Raw genomic sequence first — 23,077 nt, 5'->3', positions numbered from 1 at the left:
CGGTTGATATGATACAATAGTTATGTAGTCTTTTCAGTGCTCTATGGTGCTTCCGCTGGATGGCCGCGAGATTCATGAAGTCTTAGAGTAATATTTGGAATCGTAAAAAGGTACGAGCTTATTATCCCTTGTCGTATAATTCGCACATGTTTAACACTGTTTATTTAAACGGAGATAAGATTAGTGTGTCATCTTTAGGAAAGCTAGATAGGAGTGAAAAAAATTACATTTTTGAGAACTAAGAATTTTGAAGGGAATAATTTATATGATTTCATCTATTCATCTATTTTTATAACTACTTTTTTTAAATATTACAAATATTAATATAAAAAATAGGGGCCGCAACATTGGCTGAAAATATTGATTTTTAACTATGTCTTGAAGCAATTAGGGAAATATATTAAATAAATAATAAAATATATATATATATATATATATTTTTTTTTTCAAAGGATAAATTAAAAATTACTCACCGTAACGTAGTATAAAATTTTTGGTTTCCACTATGGGAAACCACCACAATCACCAATGAAAGAAGTTGTGCAGATACTGAAATCACATAAAAAAATATAAATTAATATAAATTGTTGAGAAATTTTACACTAAAACTTTTTTCTATTTTTTAATATATGTATATATTATTTTATAATCTATTGATTTTAAATTATATTTGGTTGCACACTATTAAAGTGACCATCTTAAAATTCACAAGTTATGCAATTCTCATAATGATTACACCTCCTTTTTTATTTTACTTTTTCTCTCTTAATTATTTCATAGAATTGCTATTTTTCGTTATGTCATTCTTCACGTCTCGATATCAATATAATAAAAACAAATCTACTTTGTCGAGAGTACAAATGTGTGAGAATGGGCATTGTGACACAATATATCTCGCAGGAATTCTCTCACAGTGACCATATCGGCGTTACATAAATCATGCATCATATAGAAATCATCGAACAGTCTATAATGCAGAAATCCTGCAGAAAAAGAGTAAAGTGCATAGACGATAAAAAAGCGGAAAGGAGGAGAGGGAGGGGACATATGACGGAGCCTGCGACTGTAACTGGAGTTCATCTTTTAGGTTATAGGAGCGCTATATCTCGTGGAAAAAAAAAGATACCCGGTGCAAAGTACAAGGTACGCGTGATCACGCTAAATGCTTCGATTCTCCCAGATACACCTGTCCGTCCCCTCCCTTCGCGTATCACAGCACGGGTGCACAGGTGATAAAGCCCGAGAGAGCGAATCGGGCTAAAGGATCCGATCAGCTGTTGACGTCGCGAATCGGCGACGCGTGCATCGAACCGAGCGCGATATATTCGCGTGACCGAGCTCGAGGTCGCTCGAGTGCCTCTTTTAATGTACGTATCGATTGAATATTCCCGCAGTAACCTGACAATGAGAGAGCCTAAGGGCGGGATAGGTTAAAGGAAGGCGGAATCGCGACGAGAAACGGAGACGGATTCGATCCATTCTTACCGTGCGTCGATGCCTGGCGCACATTCTCGTTGCTCGTGAAACGCAAGGGAGCTTGACGCAAAGGCTACCGCGTGCACGTTCACGTCACTGACATATTTTCCGTAAACTCGGGACACCGCACTCCCGCGTGTCGCGTTCCGTCGTATACCGTCGCGAGCAGGGACGCGAACGACGCGAAGTCAAGCGAGAGTCGCGGCTTCGAGGGAGACGCAGGCGGACGAGACGCGAGACGTCAGTCCGGACTTGAGACAGAACGCGTTAAATATAGGATAAAATCGTGTGCGGCCTACGAGAGATCCACGAGCGCCTCACGGGATGCGCACACGACCGAGAGTATGCTCGGCGTCGTTTATGCATTCAGGGAATCTGAAGTTGGCCGCTGGTAGATCGAACCGACGTCGTACTTAGATATTATGTGCGCTATGACTCAAAATACATACTCGCGTATATATGTACGACGTATAGTACAACATAATCTACGTTTGACTGTCATTTTGAATGACTGACACATGACAAATTGAATTTACATTGTAAAAAAATAAATAACAAGGTTTTATGATATTAAATTGATCGATAAAATATTAGTTTTCTGTGGACTTGATTTAATTCATCAGTCATGATACACAAATACCTAGATGGTGCATTCGATTAAAAAATGTCTCGCTTAAGATGAATATCGAAACGCCGTTTTATCATGCCGGGTATCAAATTTCGCGGGCGATATAATTGTACGTATGCCTTTCGAGCGTTCCTTCGACTAACTTCATGTCGAGCAATTCTAACGCTCGGTCAAGCTCCTGTCATGTTAAATAGAAAAATAAATGTTGCATTTAATATGATCAAATATATTAATTATTTAATATTTATATTATTTTTTCGAGATATTATAATTTTTATTATTTGATCAAATCTCTCTCTCTAATAAAGTAATAATAAAATAATAATCTTTCAAATAATTTTGTTTCTTTAATATAAAAATATTGAATTTTTTTATTTAACATTATATTTTTAAATGCACGCTCGCTGAATATTCCAAACAGTTTCTTTTCAAATTATATTATATATATATATATATATATATATATATATATATATATACATATAAAATACATCTCTCTAAAATAATAAAAACTAAACATTATTCTGTCAGCAAGAACGTTAATGTTCTTCTTTTTTTTAATTATTATTCCAAAATCTCTCGTTAATCTGTAATTCGCGTTGCATTAATCGTTGCACGATTTGATATGCTTTTTTGTTTCCGCAACGGAGCCGCCATATTTTTGCATCGCACATATACCACAAACGAGCATTCGTAATTACGCAACACGCATGCACATGTGTACTCGCAGCAGGATCGAAGTATTGTTGCATGTGTAGCTTATTATTTCCGAAAATTCGATATCCGTTTCGTCCGCCGTCAGTTTCGACAGTCGGCGCAAGAGCGCGCGTCGTCGACGGCGCATGCGCCGTCCGAACGTCGTGACTGGATGAGATGGCTAGGGATAATTCATTCAACGTTTTCGACGTATTTGCCGCCCATGAATATGAAACGGGCACTCGTGTCACTAATCACTGTGCATTTCATTTTCGATACGCGTGCCATAGAAAAGTGTTATTTGAATTTTTATTATTGCGAATAATACAGTTTAAGGATACATATGTAAGTTACGCTAATTTTTATCATCCTCGATGAATAGAAAGACAATTGTCGTATATTAACATTGAAATCTGCTTTGATTGAAAAACTAATCATTTTTCATTCCTGATTTTGACTCGAATAAATAATGCATTTGAAAAAACAATTTTTGATTAGATTTTTATTTTTTTTTTTAAATTAAGCACTTAAGAATAATGATTCGATTGTCTCCGGGATGAAAATGAGAATGGCCTTCTACATTTGATGACACTTAATATTTAAAATTCGCATTATTTTCTACGATATAAATAATAGACAAATTTTAAAATTATTTAATCTCTCTGATAAAAGAGAATTTCCTTGAATTTATATAAAAAAATATTCATCAAATTTCAAAAAGTCCTTGCGCAATTTGTACGCCAAAAGCGTAAGCGAATCTCTGGCGGGATAGATTCGACGGAATTGATATCCGCGAGTATCGAATCACGGCGTTTTCTCGCGCCTCGCGAGAGGCGCGACCGCCGTTCGTCGCCTAGAGAATTTTTCTGCCCGACAGCTGGCAACCTGGATATCGATTGTCATTATTTATATCGTACGTTTCCTCTTCAGTCATCGATTCACTCTTTTTACATTTTACATTTTTACAGTAATGAGAGAGTTAAGTTTTTCCCACGGGCGTATGGTACTCTAAGTTAGCCCCCACATGTGTGATCATAGGTGTTGTTGAAGGGGAGTCGAGCGTGCGAAGAGAATGACGGATAGCCAGCAGCAGTTTTGCTTGCGGTGGAATAACTTTCAGGCGAACATCACGAGCCAGTTCGAGGCGCTGCGAGATGACGAGGACTTCGTCGACGTTACCTTCGCGTGCGACGGCAGGCGACTCCAGGCGCACAAGGTCGTCCTTTCCGCGTGCAGCCCTTACTTCAAGGAGCTGTTCAAGGTTAGAAAACCATTTTCTTCTCGCTCCCCACCTTAGACGTGAGCTCCCCCTCCTCCCCGCCTCCGTCCTCCCTCCCCTCCTCTGCACCCCTCAGCCTTCTTCCCCCTTCGCGTCCCCCGGCGCGGCGGCCGCCCTCCTCCCGTCCCCTCCCGTCCGTCCTCTCCCGTCTGCTCCTCGTCCCTCTCCCTCCGCCCCTGTTGCCTCCTCCTGTTCGTTTCTACCGCTCTGTTCCCCCTCCATCCGCGACGCGCGTGTGTGTGTGTGTGTGTGTGTGTGTGTGTGTGTGTGTGTGTGTGTGTGTGTGTGTGTGCGCGCACACGTAACATGCATTTCCTTCGTCTCATCTCGCGATGAATAATTCCAAAATTACACAATACCTATTTACATGACGATCTCTTACGCGTCTTATCTTTTTCGTCGCGCCTCATTTCAAAGCGAGACGTATATTTGTGCTCGCGATTACGTCATGATATTTGCATGTATTTTTCACCCTCGGTTGATTCTCCCTCCCCTCCCTCCCTCCCTCGCCACCCGACCGCCACCGCCACCGCCATCGCCGCAGGCTTTTGCGACCGCGCCGAATAAAATTTGTAATTGCTGACCGGCAATTAACGCGCCTGCGAAGACCCGGGGGGAGGTCGATAAATGGATGACGTATTCGTCATATATGTTTGTTCAATTAAACGTACTCGCGTTTCACAGACAAAATTATGCAGCGGTAATCTACTCCGTTATCTCTCGTGCATTTTTTCAAAAAAAGAAAAAGAAAAAATTCAATTATCTAAATGAGATATTTACAGTTAAATATGAATATGAATATTTCTTGTAAAATAGAAGAATGATAATCATAATGAATGTTAAAGATATCAATAATTTTTTACGCTCGCACGATTATAAGTATTAAAAAATTGAAATAAAGGAGAATAAATTAAATATCTCTAAAATTGTATTATTATAATAAAAACATTGCTTTTCTCGTGATGCATATATATATATATATATATATATATATATATATATATATATATATGCAAACCAAAGAAATAACCAAAAGAAATCAAAGTAATATTTTAAAAAAATATTGCTCTCTTTATTAATCTTTTTTTATTTTAATTATCAAGTCTATATTATTATTAATACAATTTTCCTTGACAAATTAACTGTATTTATTTTACAATATCTATCTTTCATAAATAATTGTTATATTACATAATAAATATATGAATGAATTTTTATACATACATATACATATATATATACAGGGTCTACCAAAAGTGTGGAAACCCCTAAATATCTCGGAAAATATACGTTTTACAGAAAAGTGTTTCCAACAAAAGTTGTAGGGTTTAAGAAGATCTATATACTGATTCTATCAGTTTGACCTTGGATGGCGTCGTCAAGGTCAGGTCAAGGTCACATTGACTTTTTTAAATGACACCCCCTACATTTGATTGCATATTCTTATAGCTTAATTCAAGAGCTTTCCAAAACACTATAATAATGTTCATTTTTATTAAGTACTTTGCGAGTTATGAGGGTTGAAATAATTTCTTAATTTTACATAAACCATAAAATATCTAGTAAACCATTCATTTTTCGATTATCTTACCTTCATACTTTTATGTACAAATTAATGAGAGGAATCAATTGGTGTAAAGAAAACACATAGTTGTTTCTAAGAAAAAATATGTAATTTGCAATTAACAATTCCATATTTTTTCTTAAAAACAACTGTATGTTTTCTTTACACCAATTGATTCCTTTCATTATTTTGTACATAAAAGTATGAAGGTAAGATAATCGAAAAATGAATGGTTTACTAGATATTTTATGGTTTATGTAAAATTAAGAAATTATTTCAACCCTCATAACTCGCAAAGTACTTAATAAAAATGAACATTATTATAGTGTTTTGGAAAGCTCTTGAATTAAGCTATAAGAATATGCAATCAAATGTAGGGGGTGTCATTTAAAAAAGTCAATGTGACCTTGACCTGACCTTGACGACGCCATCCAAGGTCAAACTGATAGAATCAGTATATAGATCTTCTTAAACCCTACAACTTTTGTTGGAAACACTTTTCTGTAAAACGTATATTTTCCGAGATATTTAGGGGTTTCCACACTTTTGGTAGACCCTGTATATATATATATATATATATGTATATGTATATGTATGTATAAAAAATCATTCATATATTTATTATGTAATATAACAATTATTTATGAAAGATAGATATTGTAAAATAAATACAGTTAATTTGTCAAGGAAAATTGTATTAATAATAATATAGACTTGATAATTAAAATAAAAAAAGATTAATAAAGAGAGCAATATTTTTTAAAAATATTACTTTGATTTCTTTTGGTTTTATGAATATTTCAAATTCTGTAATTAATAAGTAATAATGAACTAATATAAAATTAATAGTATTACATAGAATTTATTTTCCAGACAAATCCTTGCAAGCATCCAATAATTTTCATGCGAGATGTTGAATTTGAACATCTACAGTCGCTATTGGAATTTATGTACGCCGGAGAGGTAAATATCTCGCAGGCCGAATTACCTACATTTCTACGTACTGCTGAATCTCTTCAAATTCGTGGCCTCACCGACTCCCAAAGTAATCAGCACAACAATGAAAAGGTTTGTTTCATATAAATTTGAGAATATATATATATATATATATATATATATATATATATATATATGTCTCCTATTGCACCTTTGTGTTCATATATACATGTAATGCTCATATTGTAATGTATAATTTTTAATAATTTGCAGCATTTGAAGACAAATAACATCCATACATCAAATGGCCGTGGTCTGATCTCACCGAGCTTTGACGATGAACGCAGTAGAACTCCACCAACTTCAAGCCCTCCACCACTGAAAAGGCTGTGTAAAAAAAGTGATTCACCTCCAATTTCTAGTCCAACACCCTCTATACCGCCTTGTGCTACTATTGCACCTCGCTCGCGCCCGCTCATCGAGCCTCAAGTTCAGCTCGATTGTTATAAAGATCTCGATGTTGTTGAGGTATATATTCTTATTCACATTATATCATAAATATTTTTGATCATGTCAATGTATTGCATATGTATAAAGATTCTTGTGATATTTATTTTTAACTTTTTTTACCTTCAGCCAAAAATAGAATTACCTGAATATGGCAGTGATGACGATTGCTCACCTAAACCAGAAGCTAATACATTACCCAGTGGATTTCTCAGCTTGGATAGTGGTATGGAAGTATTACCATCTTATCCATCATCTTATCAAGGTAATCATCATTTTACAAAATGTGTTTATTCTAAAAAAATTGAAATTAAAAATTAATGTTAAAATTTAAAAATAAATATTTTATATAATTGTTTTGCGATGTATAATTGAATTTTCTAAATGTATAAATTTTTTCTTTCTTTTTTTCATTTTATCATATAATATAAATTTTAAATTGTGCTAAAATTCATATTAACATCTTTATTTAAAAAAATCCAAATTCATATTAACATTTCTATTTTAGGAAACCAAAATGTGGAAGGAGGAATGCCAGGTCCATCGCATGGAACTACGGAATTAAACCAGGAGCAGCAAGGTGAGTCAGAATTTATTATTTGTTGGTAGTGCGAGCACCATTACAAACAGCAACAACCTAGCCATTACATCACAAATGTCAAATGTGAATAGAAACAAGGAAGCAGAAAGGAATCTTGATGGTTTGAAATGGTAAGCTCGTGTGTAGCTCGGTAGGTCTTGGTAGGCGGTAGGAGACATTTGACACTCGGAGGCTGCAATAGGCCTGAGTCCACAGAGTGCAGTTTGCAGTTAAGCAGCTGTGTTGTATGAACGTTACCGAAATAGCCCGGAAAAACTTGAATCATTAACAACTAAGTCCTGCGTGTACATATTCAAGGAACAACCCCATCCCAATATGCTTTATAATCTTGTTTTCCTGCTTTACGTACGCATATACACATATATGTGTATATTAAGCATACATACACTGAATTAGATCTAACTCTGAAAAAAGTGTTTAATATAAAAGATAATTGCTTATTAAAAAGTTAACACTCAAATCAAAAAGACTATCTTTTAATCATTTGCTTTCTCGTTTATTCATTATAAATGCCATACATACATATGACAAATTTTCAAATCGGCTTGTACATATTGCTTTGGATTAAATACAATATGAATATGTTTATGTGGTGCTATTTATTTTTTAAGCACAATATAATTGCATTAAAGAATTTATTAATAAATATTTATTAATTTATAATTATTGTTAATGAATAAAGAAGTAGAAATATGAATAATGTGCCAAATTATAATAAATTTCACGTTTTATAATATAATGTTGTTTCAATCATAATGATGTTTTTTTTTTGTACACAAAATAATTTTGAATACACAAAATAATTTTGATCAATATCTTTTCTTCTAACCATGAAGACATCAAATCTTATTATTAATAAAAATTTATATATGTTCTCTTTTAAAGTAATTTTTAAATTGAAATTTTTATCATGTTTTATTATATGTCACATATAAAAACAAATTTGTGTCTAACACATTTAATCTTCTAGGAAAGTATTGTTCTACATAAAAAAAATTACAAAAATACACAATAAACATATAAACAAGAGATTTTAACTAGTTGTCATTCATCGATTCATGCTTACCATTGTTTTCAAACTATATGTTTTTTCTTACTGCATTACCATTGTTTTGTCTGCCAAACATATTTGACTCATTGCATCCTTGCAAGTAATACTCTTGCGGGGGGTACTCTTTTTGTACTGTACCGTGCAGGCAGCAAAAATTGGGTAGCGCTAAAAATAGGGTTGTTTGCTGGTTGTTGCTGTCCTGTGGTGGGTGGTATCATTCTGATATTATACGTGGTGTGAAAAGGCGTGGTGCTATGCTGTGGTAACGTGCAATGCTGTGGGCTGCTACCGGTTAGAGCAAGTTGTGTGTGTGTTGCAGCTGACCTGCGTAAACTGCACTCGCTGGACCCACGCCCCTGTCCTGTGTGCAACCGCATGTACAGTAACTTGTCCAACCTGCGGCAGCACATGCGCCTCATCCACAACCCTCAGAGTGTCACTTGCCCTCTATGTAACAAGCCATTCAAGACCAAGCTGTACCTGAAGCGTCACCTGGTCAGTTTCCACGACCTCAGTGTGGCAGACAGGCAACGTCAGGAAGAAATCTACCAACATCAAGTTAAGGTTCAGGTCCAGGGACAGGGACAGGGACAGGGACAAACGCAGGTTCAGGGAGGAGCTCAGACTCAAACTCAAACACAAGTTCAGGCTCAAACACAAGCTCAGATTCAAGCTCAGACTCAGGTGGATAATAAGGTGCTTTTAGCGGCTCCTGCCCCATCTTCTCGGAATATCACCGAGGAAGGTGGGGCTAGCGGTGGTGGTGGTGGCACCACGGAACCAAAGCTCAGATCGTATCAGACACAAGCTGGCGATAATGCTTATTCGGTAGAGGTGGCGCAGATTAGTGATTCAAAGCATTTTGCTAGTGGGATGTTGCAATTCGATGCTACGTATCACTAATGTGTACAGGATGTTTATTTATTTTTTAATCTAATATCTCGTGCCCAGTTTGTTGTATCATTTTGTGATATAGTAACAATCAAGTTTATCTTTATTGTTTAGTGAACTTGTGATTCAATAGGGAACGTATCTTCATAGTTGACCGACAAGTAGCTAGAAATAACGTTACGACACAAGGCTGATTCCGTATTTAATAATCCAGATCCTGTGCACAGTGGTGTGTATGTGTGTGCACGGGTGTAATAATTTATAATTTTAAATCTTTTTGAGAAACGTGTATGCAATTCTTGTCGCACAAACACGAATGGAAGACAAGAAGTCAAATACGATTGACAGTCGCGCACTTGATTGTTTTCGTCCGTAATAAGACGCCTATAAAGATCATTCGAATGATAATTCATACGAAGGTCGACAGTGTATATAGGTTTGGGAGACTAGTTTACATATAAAGTCCCGTGCCTATTCATCGTAAAGATGAACGCTAATGATGAGGGAGAGAACGACTAAAATGCCGATGGTGGAGCAGCCATCCCACCTCGTACTGATAATTCTGCAGCCGGATACTTGTTGTTTTATTTAATGCTATACAGTGTTATACAGACTACAGATATTTACAACAATATTATATTCTTACAGAGGATTATATTTACTTTATTATTGCAACGCAATGTGCAATGACATAGCTCGTACATGATATATTTTTCACATGCATACATTGCAATATACAGCCAATTGACAGCTCAACAGAGTAATAATATTTATTATTAACAGTTATCAACAAACCGTGATCGCAATAATGCAGCAGATTGAATTTAACAATATATAATAAGAAGGCAATGTCTCTGCTGGTTTCTTGTCTATAAGCATGTCCGTGCAAGAGTATTTTGCTCTATATCTCAGTGATACATATGTTTAATGACAATACCATAAAGATATTTTTATTTCACTATTCTTGTGTAGAAAGATTATAATGCTCAAACAACGTTTTTAAATGATATAGTGCTTAATTATATATATATATATATATATATATATATATATATAGTTTGTATATAATTTATATATATCATATATCTATATATAATTTATATATAAGTCATATATCATTTTTGAGTTGTATATATTTTTAATTTATATTTATTAATTTTCAAATACAAAAAATTCTTAAAGTGTCAAAAAATACAATAGCATTTTATGTAAAATTCATACATGTAGCAACAGTTTTACTAGAGAAACTCTATAGTATATCTTTATATCTTTACGGAAAGAAAAAAGGGCAATAATATTTTGGCAATAATTAATTATATTTTTTTTATAAATTTTTATCAGGAATATATCTTGTATTTTTCAGATGCATTTATATCAAGCTTTAGCACTTATACAGTTTTTAACTATTTTTGAGAATAATGTCGATAATCAATTCTGCCATATTGAGTTTTGACAATTTCTGCCATAATTTTATCTTTTTATTAGAAACATTTAAGTTCAAGCCTTCTATAAAAATAAACCAGCACAGATATCTGCCGCACAATTCCATAGCCATAGTACCACACAGTACAACTCAGGATCTTTTATATTATATTTTACAGATGACAATAGTTCCATAAGTACGATTTATAATAGCGATTCTAGCAAATGGGGCACAGGATATGTCCTCTAGAATCGTAACCTTTTAAGTCGTACCATTCATATAAACAGGCTCCTTACCTCACATACAATCAAATTACTAAACAGATGCAGCTATATATTATAATATATTTACATACAATACAATTTACAATAGTACTGGAAAAAGTTGCAACAACTGCAACTGCCAGAACACAGATTGCCGATATTATACAAACGGTTTTTATTATCTGTTATTACATTGGTAAGTGATTGCAATGTTTTTTTACACGTTAAAAATGTACTACGAATGTACATTCGAGATTTTCGTTTACGATATGAATGGATGCCCAGCACAACTGACAATTAGTACCGAAATAAGATTAGATTATAAATGTTGCATATCATATTATAATATTGTTATACATTTGCCAAGCAGTGTTACATTCATCAACTCTCAGGCTTTGGATCATATACAGAGATTTTATTCTGCTTCTCTCACCGATACAGAGTAATGTAATTTCTTATAATGGTACATTTTTCACACATTATAATACTAGATATAATTTCCAATTGTGAAAATTCAGCTGTTGAATTTTACAATGCAGTGTCTTGTAGAATAAGAAGTGTAGATTTAGTACATTATCTTTTTGATACATTATTTAATAGAGTTTCATGTTTATTGTTCCATTTAATTTTTTTCATGTTAGTAAGATCTGCTATTGATATTATTTATAAAAGTTTTGCTACTTTCGATATTTTTGCTTTCAGTCATTTTAGTGTCTACTCGATCCTTTGCCTGAGATCCCATATACTGTGTATATCAGAGTGATGTGTTACAGAATGTCACATAATAGTAAGCATCATTTGACAGGCCGGACTTCGCTGGGCATTAAAAACCGGTTACATAGCTAATATCACAATACAATTCCGAACATTCACTGTTATAATTACGATTATATTACGAATTCAGAAATGGTGTGTGCAAACATTCCGTAATTCCGCACGGAGACAGCAAAGAGAAAAAAGAAAAGAGAGAAAGAAAAGGAGAAAAATAGAAAACGACAGTTTTATCTATAACAAGCACACTTACAGCTTATAGGAAATAATACTCGAAGAAAACCCCGCAATATTTTAGTATTTTTTCTGGGTCTAACAATACACAATTTACTGTAAATTAAATGAAAAGAGATATCGACAGACATACATCGCGTGGTCGTAAAAAGTATCTCTTTGTGATGAAAAATACCAACAGTACTTGCCAGTTTTTCCAAAAGAACTTGATGAATAAGTACAGAAAAGCTCACTGAAAAAGTATCTTTTGTCTGCGATAATAAGTTTTAACTTTATCCTATAAACTGCGATTTTAGCATTTGTATTATGCGTTGTTACGATTATTATTGCTATTACGATAACTATTCTATCGCTATTATTATCAATCGAATCTTATTATCAATACCACACTACTGCTATTACTACTACTATTACTACTATTACTACTACTACTACTACTCTATTACTACTACTATTACTATTCTCCTACTACAATTACAACTATTATTGCCGTTGTTAATTTAAAACTTTGGATGCATGTATGCGTCTGCCGTTTCGAAGATATTTTATGTTCGAAAGAGACTGTATATCTCGGTTTCCCGCGTCGTACAGCTTTCGGCTTGTGCGTCGTCTTTCTTCATAGAAAACAGTATCTTTTAGCGCGTTTAATTATGTGTTGTATATATGTAAATTATTATGTAATTTGTACGCGCGTCACATTACAAAAAATAACTCGTATATTCGATCGCTAGTTGTTAATATATAGGTGTAGCTATAGGAAATATTACCTTGAATGAAGGTAATATACATGGTTTCTCATTTGAACGATGGACATATTCTTATATACGTAATATCGCGAGGCATATTTCGCACTTTTCATTTGATTTACATTATTATTTATTTGATCATTCGAAATAAAAAATTTAATCTAGTCAATAAAAGTAACATTATTTATGCAGTTGAGATAATCTGTATTATTATTTGTTAAAAAACGTGATGTATCATTATGTATAGTCGGTGTTAGTTTTAAAAGTAAGATTTATATAATTGAAGCTCGAAACACAGTATTAAAATTCTTTTTTTTATTTTTTATTTTAAGGAAATATGTTTTAAAAGTTTTTTTAATACGTATTATGATTTTAAATTATACACTTCTGACTATTAAATATATTTTTAATATATTATTATTATATATATGATTTAAGAAGAGATAAGCTTAGCGTGAAAGAATACGTAGTACTTAATATTTTTATTATCTTATTATTATGTATACGATCGAATTATTAATTTTTAAAATAAACTTTTAATCCTATACGTGTTGGGAAAAAGAGATAAATAAAACATAAATTTGATATAATTGATAGAATTTTTTTTGCATAACATAACAACTATTTGAAAAGTTATATATTTAAAAAAATATATATATTAAAAAGTATTGTGTGAAATTTTTTGAAAATATTGCAGCGCAAAAAGAGGCATCGTTTCTTCGTTCGAGTGAGAAGCCGCATTTTTTTAACGCAATGTATTCTACATAATTTTTTATGTAAATTCTGTTCCCGATCGACGTGTCGATCTTTTCCGAGTGTACTTTTTCAAAAAATATATAAGCTTAAGATAGTGTTAGATTTTAGTATGCGCGAAAAGCAAAAGTGCGAAATTTTCGATGTAAATAGCGGGGCAATTTTTCCAATACGACTGTATCGAGAATACGAATATTTCGCTTCTGATGTAGTCATCACACGCTAATATTTACGTATGATATTTATTCGAATCATGGCGTATCCGAAGTAACTTATTCTCTAAATAAACGGGCAGGTCAATAGCGTCTCGTGCTATCCCACATATTATATAATGGCAATCGCATTGCAAAAGAAGTATATATACGACTGATTTTCAATGAGTGCGAATGTGTATGTGTGTGTACGTATGTTGTGTGCGTGCGTGCGTGCGTGTGTATGTGTGCATGTGCGTGTGCGTGTGTGTGTGTGTATGCGCGGTATGTACTGTATTAAGGCGTCTAAGAGAGATGAAAGAAAAAACAGGAAAGTAAAGTACCTTGTACTTGGCGGAATTTCTGAGCAGATAATTGATGGAAAAAAAAATTCGCGTATTGGCTTCGTGAATATCTCTCTTTGTCACGCGTGGAGAAAAATATATGTATTGCACGTGCAAGAAGGAATCTATCGGAATTCCTGATAGAAATTTCAAGATCATTCATAAATTAATATATAGAGAGAATACAAATTTTTATTTGCACATAGTTTTCTAACACGTGAAAATTCCTCGATTTTTATATTTAATAGTTTGTACAATTTAAATTAGATAATACAGGAAATGTGTATATATGATTTTGTTGATCCAATAAATTTTTATTAGACATCCGGGTAAACTTTACGACAACGCAATCGCTTCAATTGTTATATTTATTCAAGAATGATGCAAGTTTAACTTAGTTTAAAAATTAATTAAAAACTTATTTAAAAATAGAGAATTTAAAAGCTTATTTAAAAATAGAGATGCTCTTGTTAATTTCTATCAGGATCAAGCATAGCAATTTTGTAATGACCGATTAAAAGGACAAAAAAAATTGATAAAGTGCTCTTTTTAGACTGAGCTGTGGACTCCACGAAAGTGACTTATTATTGGCTTAATATAAATATGTTAGAAAGTTGGCGGAAAATAATGCAAATTTTCCAATTTATGCTTCAAGGTAGACTTTTTTTCAACAAACAATTATCTGAACAGAATGAGCTCTGCATCAAAAAAGAATTCGAATTCATAATGAAACATTTATCGAGAGACGTATATTTTACTTTCGGCTAACGTTTCCACAATGTTTTCTTGACATTTGATACGCCACGGTAATTTATTTATTATATGCGGCACTGCGTTATATTTAACTGACTAGCAGTAAGTGGTGGGCGCAAAATGGTATGACAGTATTTGGATACATGTGCGGGCACTACCCTCTTGAAATTTATTTAGACTATGTTTATTTTTATAAATATATTAAATCTATGTTTATTTTTAATATTTTTAATATTTTCATAAGTTTGAATCTCTGTCCAAAAAGTTCACGTTGGACATTAAAAATTAATCGTTGCATTATTATATTGTATCGATTGTAAGAATATTATACTTGCCAATATGTGTAATTGTTACTTTCAATAATGTGATAATTAATTTTGTTTAATTTTTAAATTACATATATATAAGAAACAATACTTTTTTCAGATATAATTGTGTTCCTTTATGATAAGTTTTTCTATTCATTTATTTTATTTCAAACTGACTTGTCATCTTGATGAAAATGTCTAGACATAGTTACATATATAGAAAACATTATTCGTGTGCGCATGTATCCGAGGCCCAACACTACAAGTAGCTTAAGCTTGCATCGAGTGCGCTTGCAATTTACTGCACATACGCTGCACTTAATTTATCAGAAATTATCTGGAGCAAGACTTTCGAACCTTTGTGCACGATGAATGCCGCGAATAACTTTTTGATTAATTTCTCTTTGATATTCTCCAAAATTATCGCGACTCCTCGCGATCCGAATAAAAATCCTCATAATTATCAAGTGAATCGTGAAATATTGTATTAGAAGTTTTTTTTATTTGCATCATTATTCGTTATAATAGACTTTTACATTTATTTTTTAAGTCGTAATGTAATCATTATCGCACACGCGTGCGAGAAAGAGAGACTGCAAGAGAGAAAGGATTAAAATATAAGATATTCGCACGGAGAATTATAATATTTGCAAAGGTAAATAGTATTATATGTTGCCGTCCATTTCTTCGTGACTGATTTATTTTGATTACATTTGTGTACTGATGTTAATTATTCATAATATATATCATACATTAATTATTTATAATACATCTCAACATACTTCAATTACATAAACAAATATTAAACGTATTAATTTTATTTTCTAGAGATGTATATGATTTAAAAGATTTAAAAGAAATAATCGTGGCAAACATCAGAAGAAAAATATCACGATCGGCCAATAATCGTTCTTTAATCAGGATGCGAATTAATAATGAACTAAATATGTGAACGAATAGGAAAGTTATTGGAATTAAACATTTATCTAAAAAATGAAAGTAGCACGTATTAATTAGCCGGGCTACAATTTATCGCATGATGAAAAAAAAAGGTTTCTGTTCCGTTGCTCTAAATTAGGAAGTCTGAATCTGTCCGGAGAAGTGCACAAATGGTTAATTAGAAGGAAGCTTGCGAAGGATCGCGCGACATTGTCGAGTCGCGCAGCACGTAAGAACCTATACACATATAAACAAACACGTGCGTTAATTTCGCTAGCGACAGATGCATCAATCAAGTAGCCATAGATCTGTAATCGAGTGTGCTTTTTTCCTCACCTCGCTCCTCGCCCTCGCTCCCATTGTTGCGACGCGTAGACGCAACATGCGAGTCTCACTATTTAATTGCAATATCAATGTGCGACGAGGCCCTCGTCATCGATTATACTCGTTGACGGGGTTTCGCAAAATCATGCAAAACACGCGTCTTACTAAAAGCGTAATCCTACCATAATAGCGACGTTCCTATTTTACGTTCGCGCCTTTGTACGTTTCGACTACGAAAAGATATAACTTAACGCGAACTTTTTTCGGCTACGAAAACGAATTCCTGTTGCAATCGCGAATACGAGAGACTTTTCGTCTGGCTTAGAGCGCAATATCCCGTCGTAGCGATTCGTTCTGTATCCGAAATTTTGTCAAACGACACATTTGAATAAAGTAATTCACATTTGTACGGAATATGTATTATGTTATTTTTATACGAGATTGTGCGAAGGAGCAAATCGGATATGTTGCATTAAATCAATCTTCAATCCCACTGATACATATTATATATTTATACATAATAAATCCATATAATAATAATCTTTAAGCATACATAAGATAATATGTCGAGATACTCGACGACACATATAGAGGAACAATTTGAAATAATATAATTAATTAAAATATAATAACGATGGAGATACCCAAAGAAAAGATGATTTTTAAAACGATCTTTAGCTGGATCTTCAATTTAAGGGATGTATATTCTCCAAGCACATCACCTCAAGATATTTTCATGTTGTAATTGTCGGGACAATTGGGAAATCGGCTTTATAGACCGTAAACTTGAACGGTCTTAGCGGTCAAGAATGTGATGAGAAAGGGACGGAGGAAATATAAAAGAGAGAGAGAGAGAGAGAAATGGGATAGGAGAGGAGGCGGAAAAGGGGAAAAGGGTGATTTTTGGCTGACGACGACGGACGGATGGAGAAACTAATCTAGATTGGTCGGCTGATATGTTGCAGCCGCCACCGGCTCGGAGGGAACGGGATCACCACCGTCGTCATCGACGTTAAAAATATCGAGTATTTCCAGCGCCGCAGTCTGCACCTGGCATAATCCGCGACCTTGCCCTCGTTGCGCCCGCATCTACAGCAACAACAGTAATCTACGGAGACACCTCAGGTCGGCCCACGCGACCGCTCCCGACCTCCTCGAGCTGACGTCGCTTCAACGGAAAAACATGGTGCTGCGGTCCTCCCTGTTCTTCGCCGAATCCTCTTCCTCCTCGGGAGAGGAGGTCATTGGATCATAATCTCGATTCTATCAATGAAACTATCAATACATCAGATACGCCCTATGATGATAATGCCAGGGAATATTGTTACAATGACGTTCTTGAGATCGTAATATCATATGGACGAGTCAACTTGCGACTTTCTTCGACGAAGATGGATATTTTTAACGAGCACAATAAGCAACACCATTCTTGATATTAAAATGATATATCGATAGAAAGAATTAATAGCTTTGATTATTATCACGTCATTGATAAGGGAAGGAGAGTGCTTGATTGAATTTATTAATTTTAAGAGATTATTGAATTTACTAATTTCAATTTATGGAAATGAGAAAGGATTGCGAGACGATCGTTTTTTTAGAAAGCCAAGTTGGATTCTATGAATGTTTGATAGTTAATGGGAAGTTTGAGGTGTTTTATTCAAGTTCCTCTATATATGTATATCTGCAGACTGATAAATCGACGCAATAATTGCAATAAGCGATTAAGAGATTGTTATTGTTGATAACGTTACCGATATCCTTTTATGTGAAAGGAATATTTCTCCAGTGGCCAAATTTTTTTTTTTTAAATAATTATTTTATTTGTACACAATCATTCCTACAATTGTTGTGTTATAATGGAGCATGAAGTATTATTATGTATTGAAAACTGTCATTTCCACATTTCCACATTTTTGAAAATATTATATAATTTTAGGTTAAACGAATATGATTTGTCATTTTTTTATAATAAAAGAAATAAACGTATTCTTTCGAAGAACAAACTTGTATGTATACTCGGCTCATGTCCGGAAAGATTTAAGCTGATAATACTGTGTTGTTCTTGTTAGAGCTTAGAGATCTCTGAATAACATATTTCTTTTCTCACTTATTTTCATAAATTATATATTATAAAAATGTATCATTTATATATTTTTTCATAAAATAAATATAATGACATTACTGTTTATATAATACCAATCTTTTTTTTTTGTTTGTCAAAGTCTGAAATTTAATGTCCGTTAGAAAAATAATTGCACATAGTAACAGATCAAATCACAGCTCAACATTTCTTCTCCAAGGCTTCTCATACGATGCTGAAAAAAAAAACAAAATTAAACGCATACGTTTTCATGATTGCTGATTGCAGCGCGAAGAGTACGTCGCGGTAGACCGCGACTCGGAACCAGAGGTGGCAAACATCCATCGCCATCCGTTCGCAGAAATTCGCCATCCAGGAATGATTGGCTGCCCCTGGACATGAGAACGACTCCACCAACTGCGATGCCTGCCTTCCGTGGATTCGAAGAGTCTTCGTCGGATGGTGTGGTCAGTACCAGTGAATTTCTCCCATAATTATCCATCAGTATTTTCTTCATGCAAATGTCTTCGCATATTTTATTTTTTTTTATAAAAAAACTTCTCAAAAATATGTAAATAATAACACAAAAATATGTAAATAATAACGGTATCGTAACCATGTTTCTCTTGTAGGTTCACTTGGGTGAGGGTATAGCTGTCTGCGAGGAGCAACTGAGGGCTGTTAAATGGAGTGATTATCGCAAGTTGACACGCGGATTAGCCGCGATATTGTTCAGCCCGACAGAACTGGCGACGTGCTCCGTCACCGGTCAACGTTGGAGCCGCGCCGGCACAGCTACCGAACGTCCTGTCAAACCTGCCCTCGACAAGGCTAAGGTTCAAGCCATTATATGTAAGTATGCACGATGAAACATTGAACATACTTCGACGAATAATTTAGAAAATGCTCCTTTTTAGCACGCGTACATAAATGCACATATTTCTATAAACTTTCATTTCTTTGTAAATTGAATTAGTTCGTGTCTCTGCTGTTACAGCTTATGTGACGTCGAGGTTTCCGTCAGTAGACGTCAGCAGCGTGAAACAGGTCTTAGCATACAAATGCAAAGAGAACTCCACAGCTCTCAAGATGAAGTCTATACGATACATATGGTAAGTCTTGATGAATTCTTATCATACATGATCGTTCACGTAAACAAGGATAAAGTTTTGCGTACTAAAAAAAATTACAACGATTTTTCTTTATACTCTCTCCGTATTTGATAACAGCGATAGACAGGATACGGACACGTCACCGCGGGGTGAGTCCGAGGACAAGTGAGAGGGGGTACAGGGTGCGTGCAGGGTGCAGCCCGCCTCTCAGTTCCGTCGCGTCCTCCCGCACCCTCCATCCAATACGGTTTACTCGCCTCAACGTTCGCAGCAAGATCGTGGCGATTATCGTAATAATAACAGTGACAAACAGTGCGTCAACGTGCATCTACGACGCAGGCAGGGCAACGAGGAAAGGCACGGAGGCGATTTGTCTCCCGCGTTATCCGCGCCGGCAGATCTTGAAAAGCTGATGCCTCTGCACACGCTTCACGGCGCATTTCATTCCACCCTACGAACGGCGACGGCCTCATACATTTAATTACTGGTTTAACCAGTTGCACATCGATCGAGAAGTTGTAATCCCGCAAGGGTAGGGCGGAAATACAAAGATGACAGACAAGGTTTGATAAAAAAAAAAAGAACTGAAATATTTCTGATCGTTTCGTTGCACGATTTAGAAGATATTTCAGGATATTCATTAACTTTCTTTATTTCCTTCTTGCCATCAAAATCGCGGAGATTTTAATGGCGGGGATGATTGAGTTCTTTCTGAAGCGTTCTACAAAAAAAAGATTTAACATGCTTACATATACAAAAAAGATATGAAAGCGAAGGATAAGCGTGATGGATAAATCTGTTGAATAGAACGTGTATAACAAGTTCACGAAAAATAATAGAAGCGTTTCGAGAGTAGAAGAAAAATTAAGACGGATGGAAACAAGTGTGACTGGTAAAATTTTAATGCAAGATTAAAATGGATCGTGACTAACAGCTTCATAAAACTTCATACTTTGAGTAGGAAATAAAATCATCAGTATCAGGCTATTACGTTTAGACTGTACATTATATCTACATTGTGAATTTATCGTAAATTTCCCTATCGTAAAGTTTCTCCTCTAAATTTCCTTTACTTCTAATAGCCAGCGTGGTTACGTAATAGACGAAAGGAAACGTAGGAGAAGAAGTTTACTTTACGGACATTCAACTGATTTATACAGTATGGACATTTGATTGTAATGGCAAGTCTATTGCGTTTATAAATATTTGAGATAACAAAGTTAACACGACAAGGGATTATTAGTGGATGCGTTCTTGCCTAAAAAAAATCATTCCTTCGTATACATGCGTTCCTTCTATAAATATAAGTGCTTCTGATAAATAATGCATCTCTTTTCGTCTGTGCGATAATATGAATTTTTTATGTGTAAGAAACAAAGTATACAAAGGCATTGGGAGACGCGTCACGAAGGAACGATTCTGTGCAAGAATGCATTTGAATTTATTTGGTTTCGGCTGTGAGCTACGACCACATGCGAAGGAGGAGATCCGTGTGGTTCTATTGAAAGAGAACGTATCCTTCTAGAGTGAAGGTGAGTGATAGTTTAAAAAAATGATAAATAGTGAGAAGGCAATATTATAAAGAAAAAAAGGAGAAAGAAAGAAATATTATTAAAAAATAGCAAGGTCGGACGGATTAGTCCGATCCTACCGGGATACAAGGGTAGACTTTCACATATAGAGTATGCCTAATATATATAAACATATGTGTATATGTATATATATATATATATATATATATATATGTGCATGTATATATAAACGAAAAGTAATATATAAATATATTATAAATAAATAAATAAATAAATATATATATATATAGTAATATACATACATGTATTACTATATATATTAAAAATTATATTATTAACGAAATAGATGAACTTATATATATATATATTATTTGTTGGGAGAACATATTACATATATATATTACACATATTTAATATATTTAGGATATTTATTTGTTGATTTGGTGATAAATATATATATATATATATATGTATAATAATAATATATATGATTTTTATAAAGGTTCGCGCGCGCGGCATGGAGAGGCCGGCCTATAAAAGCGTTTCGAAAAAGAAAACGAAAAAAAAAGAATCACAGCGAAGAATGGACATGAACGCATACAAATTTTAATGACGATATATATAATACGAAACATTTAAAGTGTTCTCGCACAATCGCATCTCATTATCGATCTGATCGTTATCGGAGCAGTTCGATAAGTGCGATTTTGCAAAATCTATTTTCTAAGACACGGTGATTTTTATCAATTCTCTCATCTGGCCTGAAACAGCCTGTTCTGCGATCTACGATTGCGATTTATTAAGTTACGAAATTAGTCGATTGATTAAGCTCGGTTCAGATTACCTGTTTTCGTTTCATCAACAACGAAAGTGAAAAGGAATGTACTCGTAAAACTAGTAATAACCAACAGCGATGGAAAAGAAATAATTAAAACACGAAATTAAGTATCATTATTTTAATAAAAATTTCCTAATGAACGGTATTAATATTTAATTTAGAAGGGGATATTAAACTTATTATTAGTATGTATAACGTACATATATAATTTGTTACTGCTCGTTTATGTAATCGTAATTAATTGAATCATTTAATGTGAAAGAGCAATATATTCTTTTATTGCTGGCCTAACGTTACTTATAATATAACGGGTTCAATTGATGATATTTTTTTAGAATTATTAAGTTTGCTAGTGAAATTATATTTTATTTATACGGCATAGTTGTTTTTTTCGTTTAACCACATGCGGACTAAAAAAGAGGAAAAAATTTATTTGATTTAACACAATTAATGTGTTTTAATTTAGTATATTACGAGACAGATATATATCGTTTAGCGAGAGAAGGAGAAAAGTAGGCGAGAAACACTGAATCGGCCTTAATTACCGATACTCTACAGTCTCTTGCAGAAATCCGTTCGGCGCATGTGTATAGATGAATATATATATATATATATATATATATATATATATATATATATATATATGTATTCATGCATGCACATCGCGTAACGTATAATACAACTCACATTCATACGTACACTCAGTCACGCAGCAAACTCTCGTGTTTACGAATTTGCGCATCGGTGGAACAAAAGATGATACTCGTTTTCATTTAGCTCGCGAAGTCAAGATAGGCTCCCGACAATTTTCTCGATAATAAATTTGATCCGCTT

General features: G+C 34.1%; 1 protein-coding gene across 3 annotated transcripts; it reads left to right on the top strand.

Annotated features, from left to right (window-relative positions):
- LOC105248202 (protein abrupt) lies at window positions 1-21,579 on the top strand. Of its 3 annotated transcripts, XM_011252852.3 has the most exons (9): window positions 3,681-4,061; window positions 6,517-6,711; window positions 6,853-7,107; window positions 7,216-7,351; window positions 7,595-7,666; window positions 19,050-19,228; window positions 19,394-19,613; window positions 19,759-19,873; window positions 19,991-21,579. In XM_011252852.3, exons 1-9 carry the CDS (start codon window positions 3,873-3,875, stop codon window positions 20,040-20,042), a joined length of 1,413 nt encoding a protein of 470 aa, XP_011251154.1. In that variant the 5' UTR covers window positions 3,681-3,872; the 3' UTR covers window positions 20,043-21,579. The 3 variants fall into 3 exon arrangements, with proteins under 3 accessions (XP_011251153.1, XP_019882094.1, XP_011251154.1); XM_011252851.3 differs by lacking the exons at window positions 19,050-19,228; window positions 19,394-19,613; window positions 19,759-19,873; window positions 19,991-21,579 and adding exons at window positions 1-110; window positions 9,058-10,638 and having other exon boundaries at window positions 3,839-4,061; XM_020026535.2 differs by lacking the exons at window positions 19,050-19,228; window positions 19,394-19,613; window positions 19,759-19,873; window positions 19,991-21,579 and adding an exon at window positions 17,644-18,565 and having other exon boundaries at window positions 3,668-4,061.
- Window positions 21,580-23,077: the final 1,498 nt, after the last annotated feature.

The sequence above is a fragment of the Camponotus floridanus genome, unplaced genomic scaffold (genome assembly GCF_003227725.1).
Source record: "Camponotus floridanus strain SB8 unplaced genomic scaffold, Cflo_v7.5 scaffold19, whole genome shotgun sequence".
Classification (NCBI taxonomy): Eukaryota; Metazoa; Arthropoda; class Insecta; order Hymenoptera; family Formicidae; genus Camponotus; species Camponotus floridanus.
Note: the sequence above shows the minus strand (reverse complement) of the source record. Positions and strands in the feature narration are given on the sequence as shown.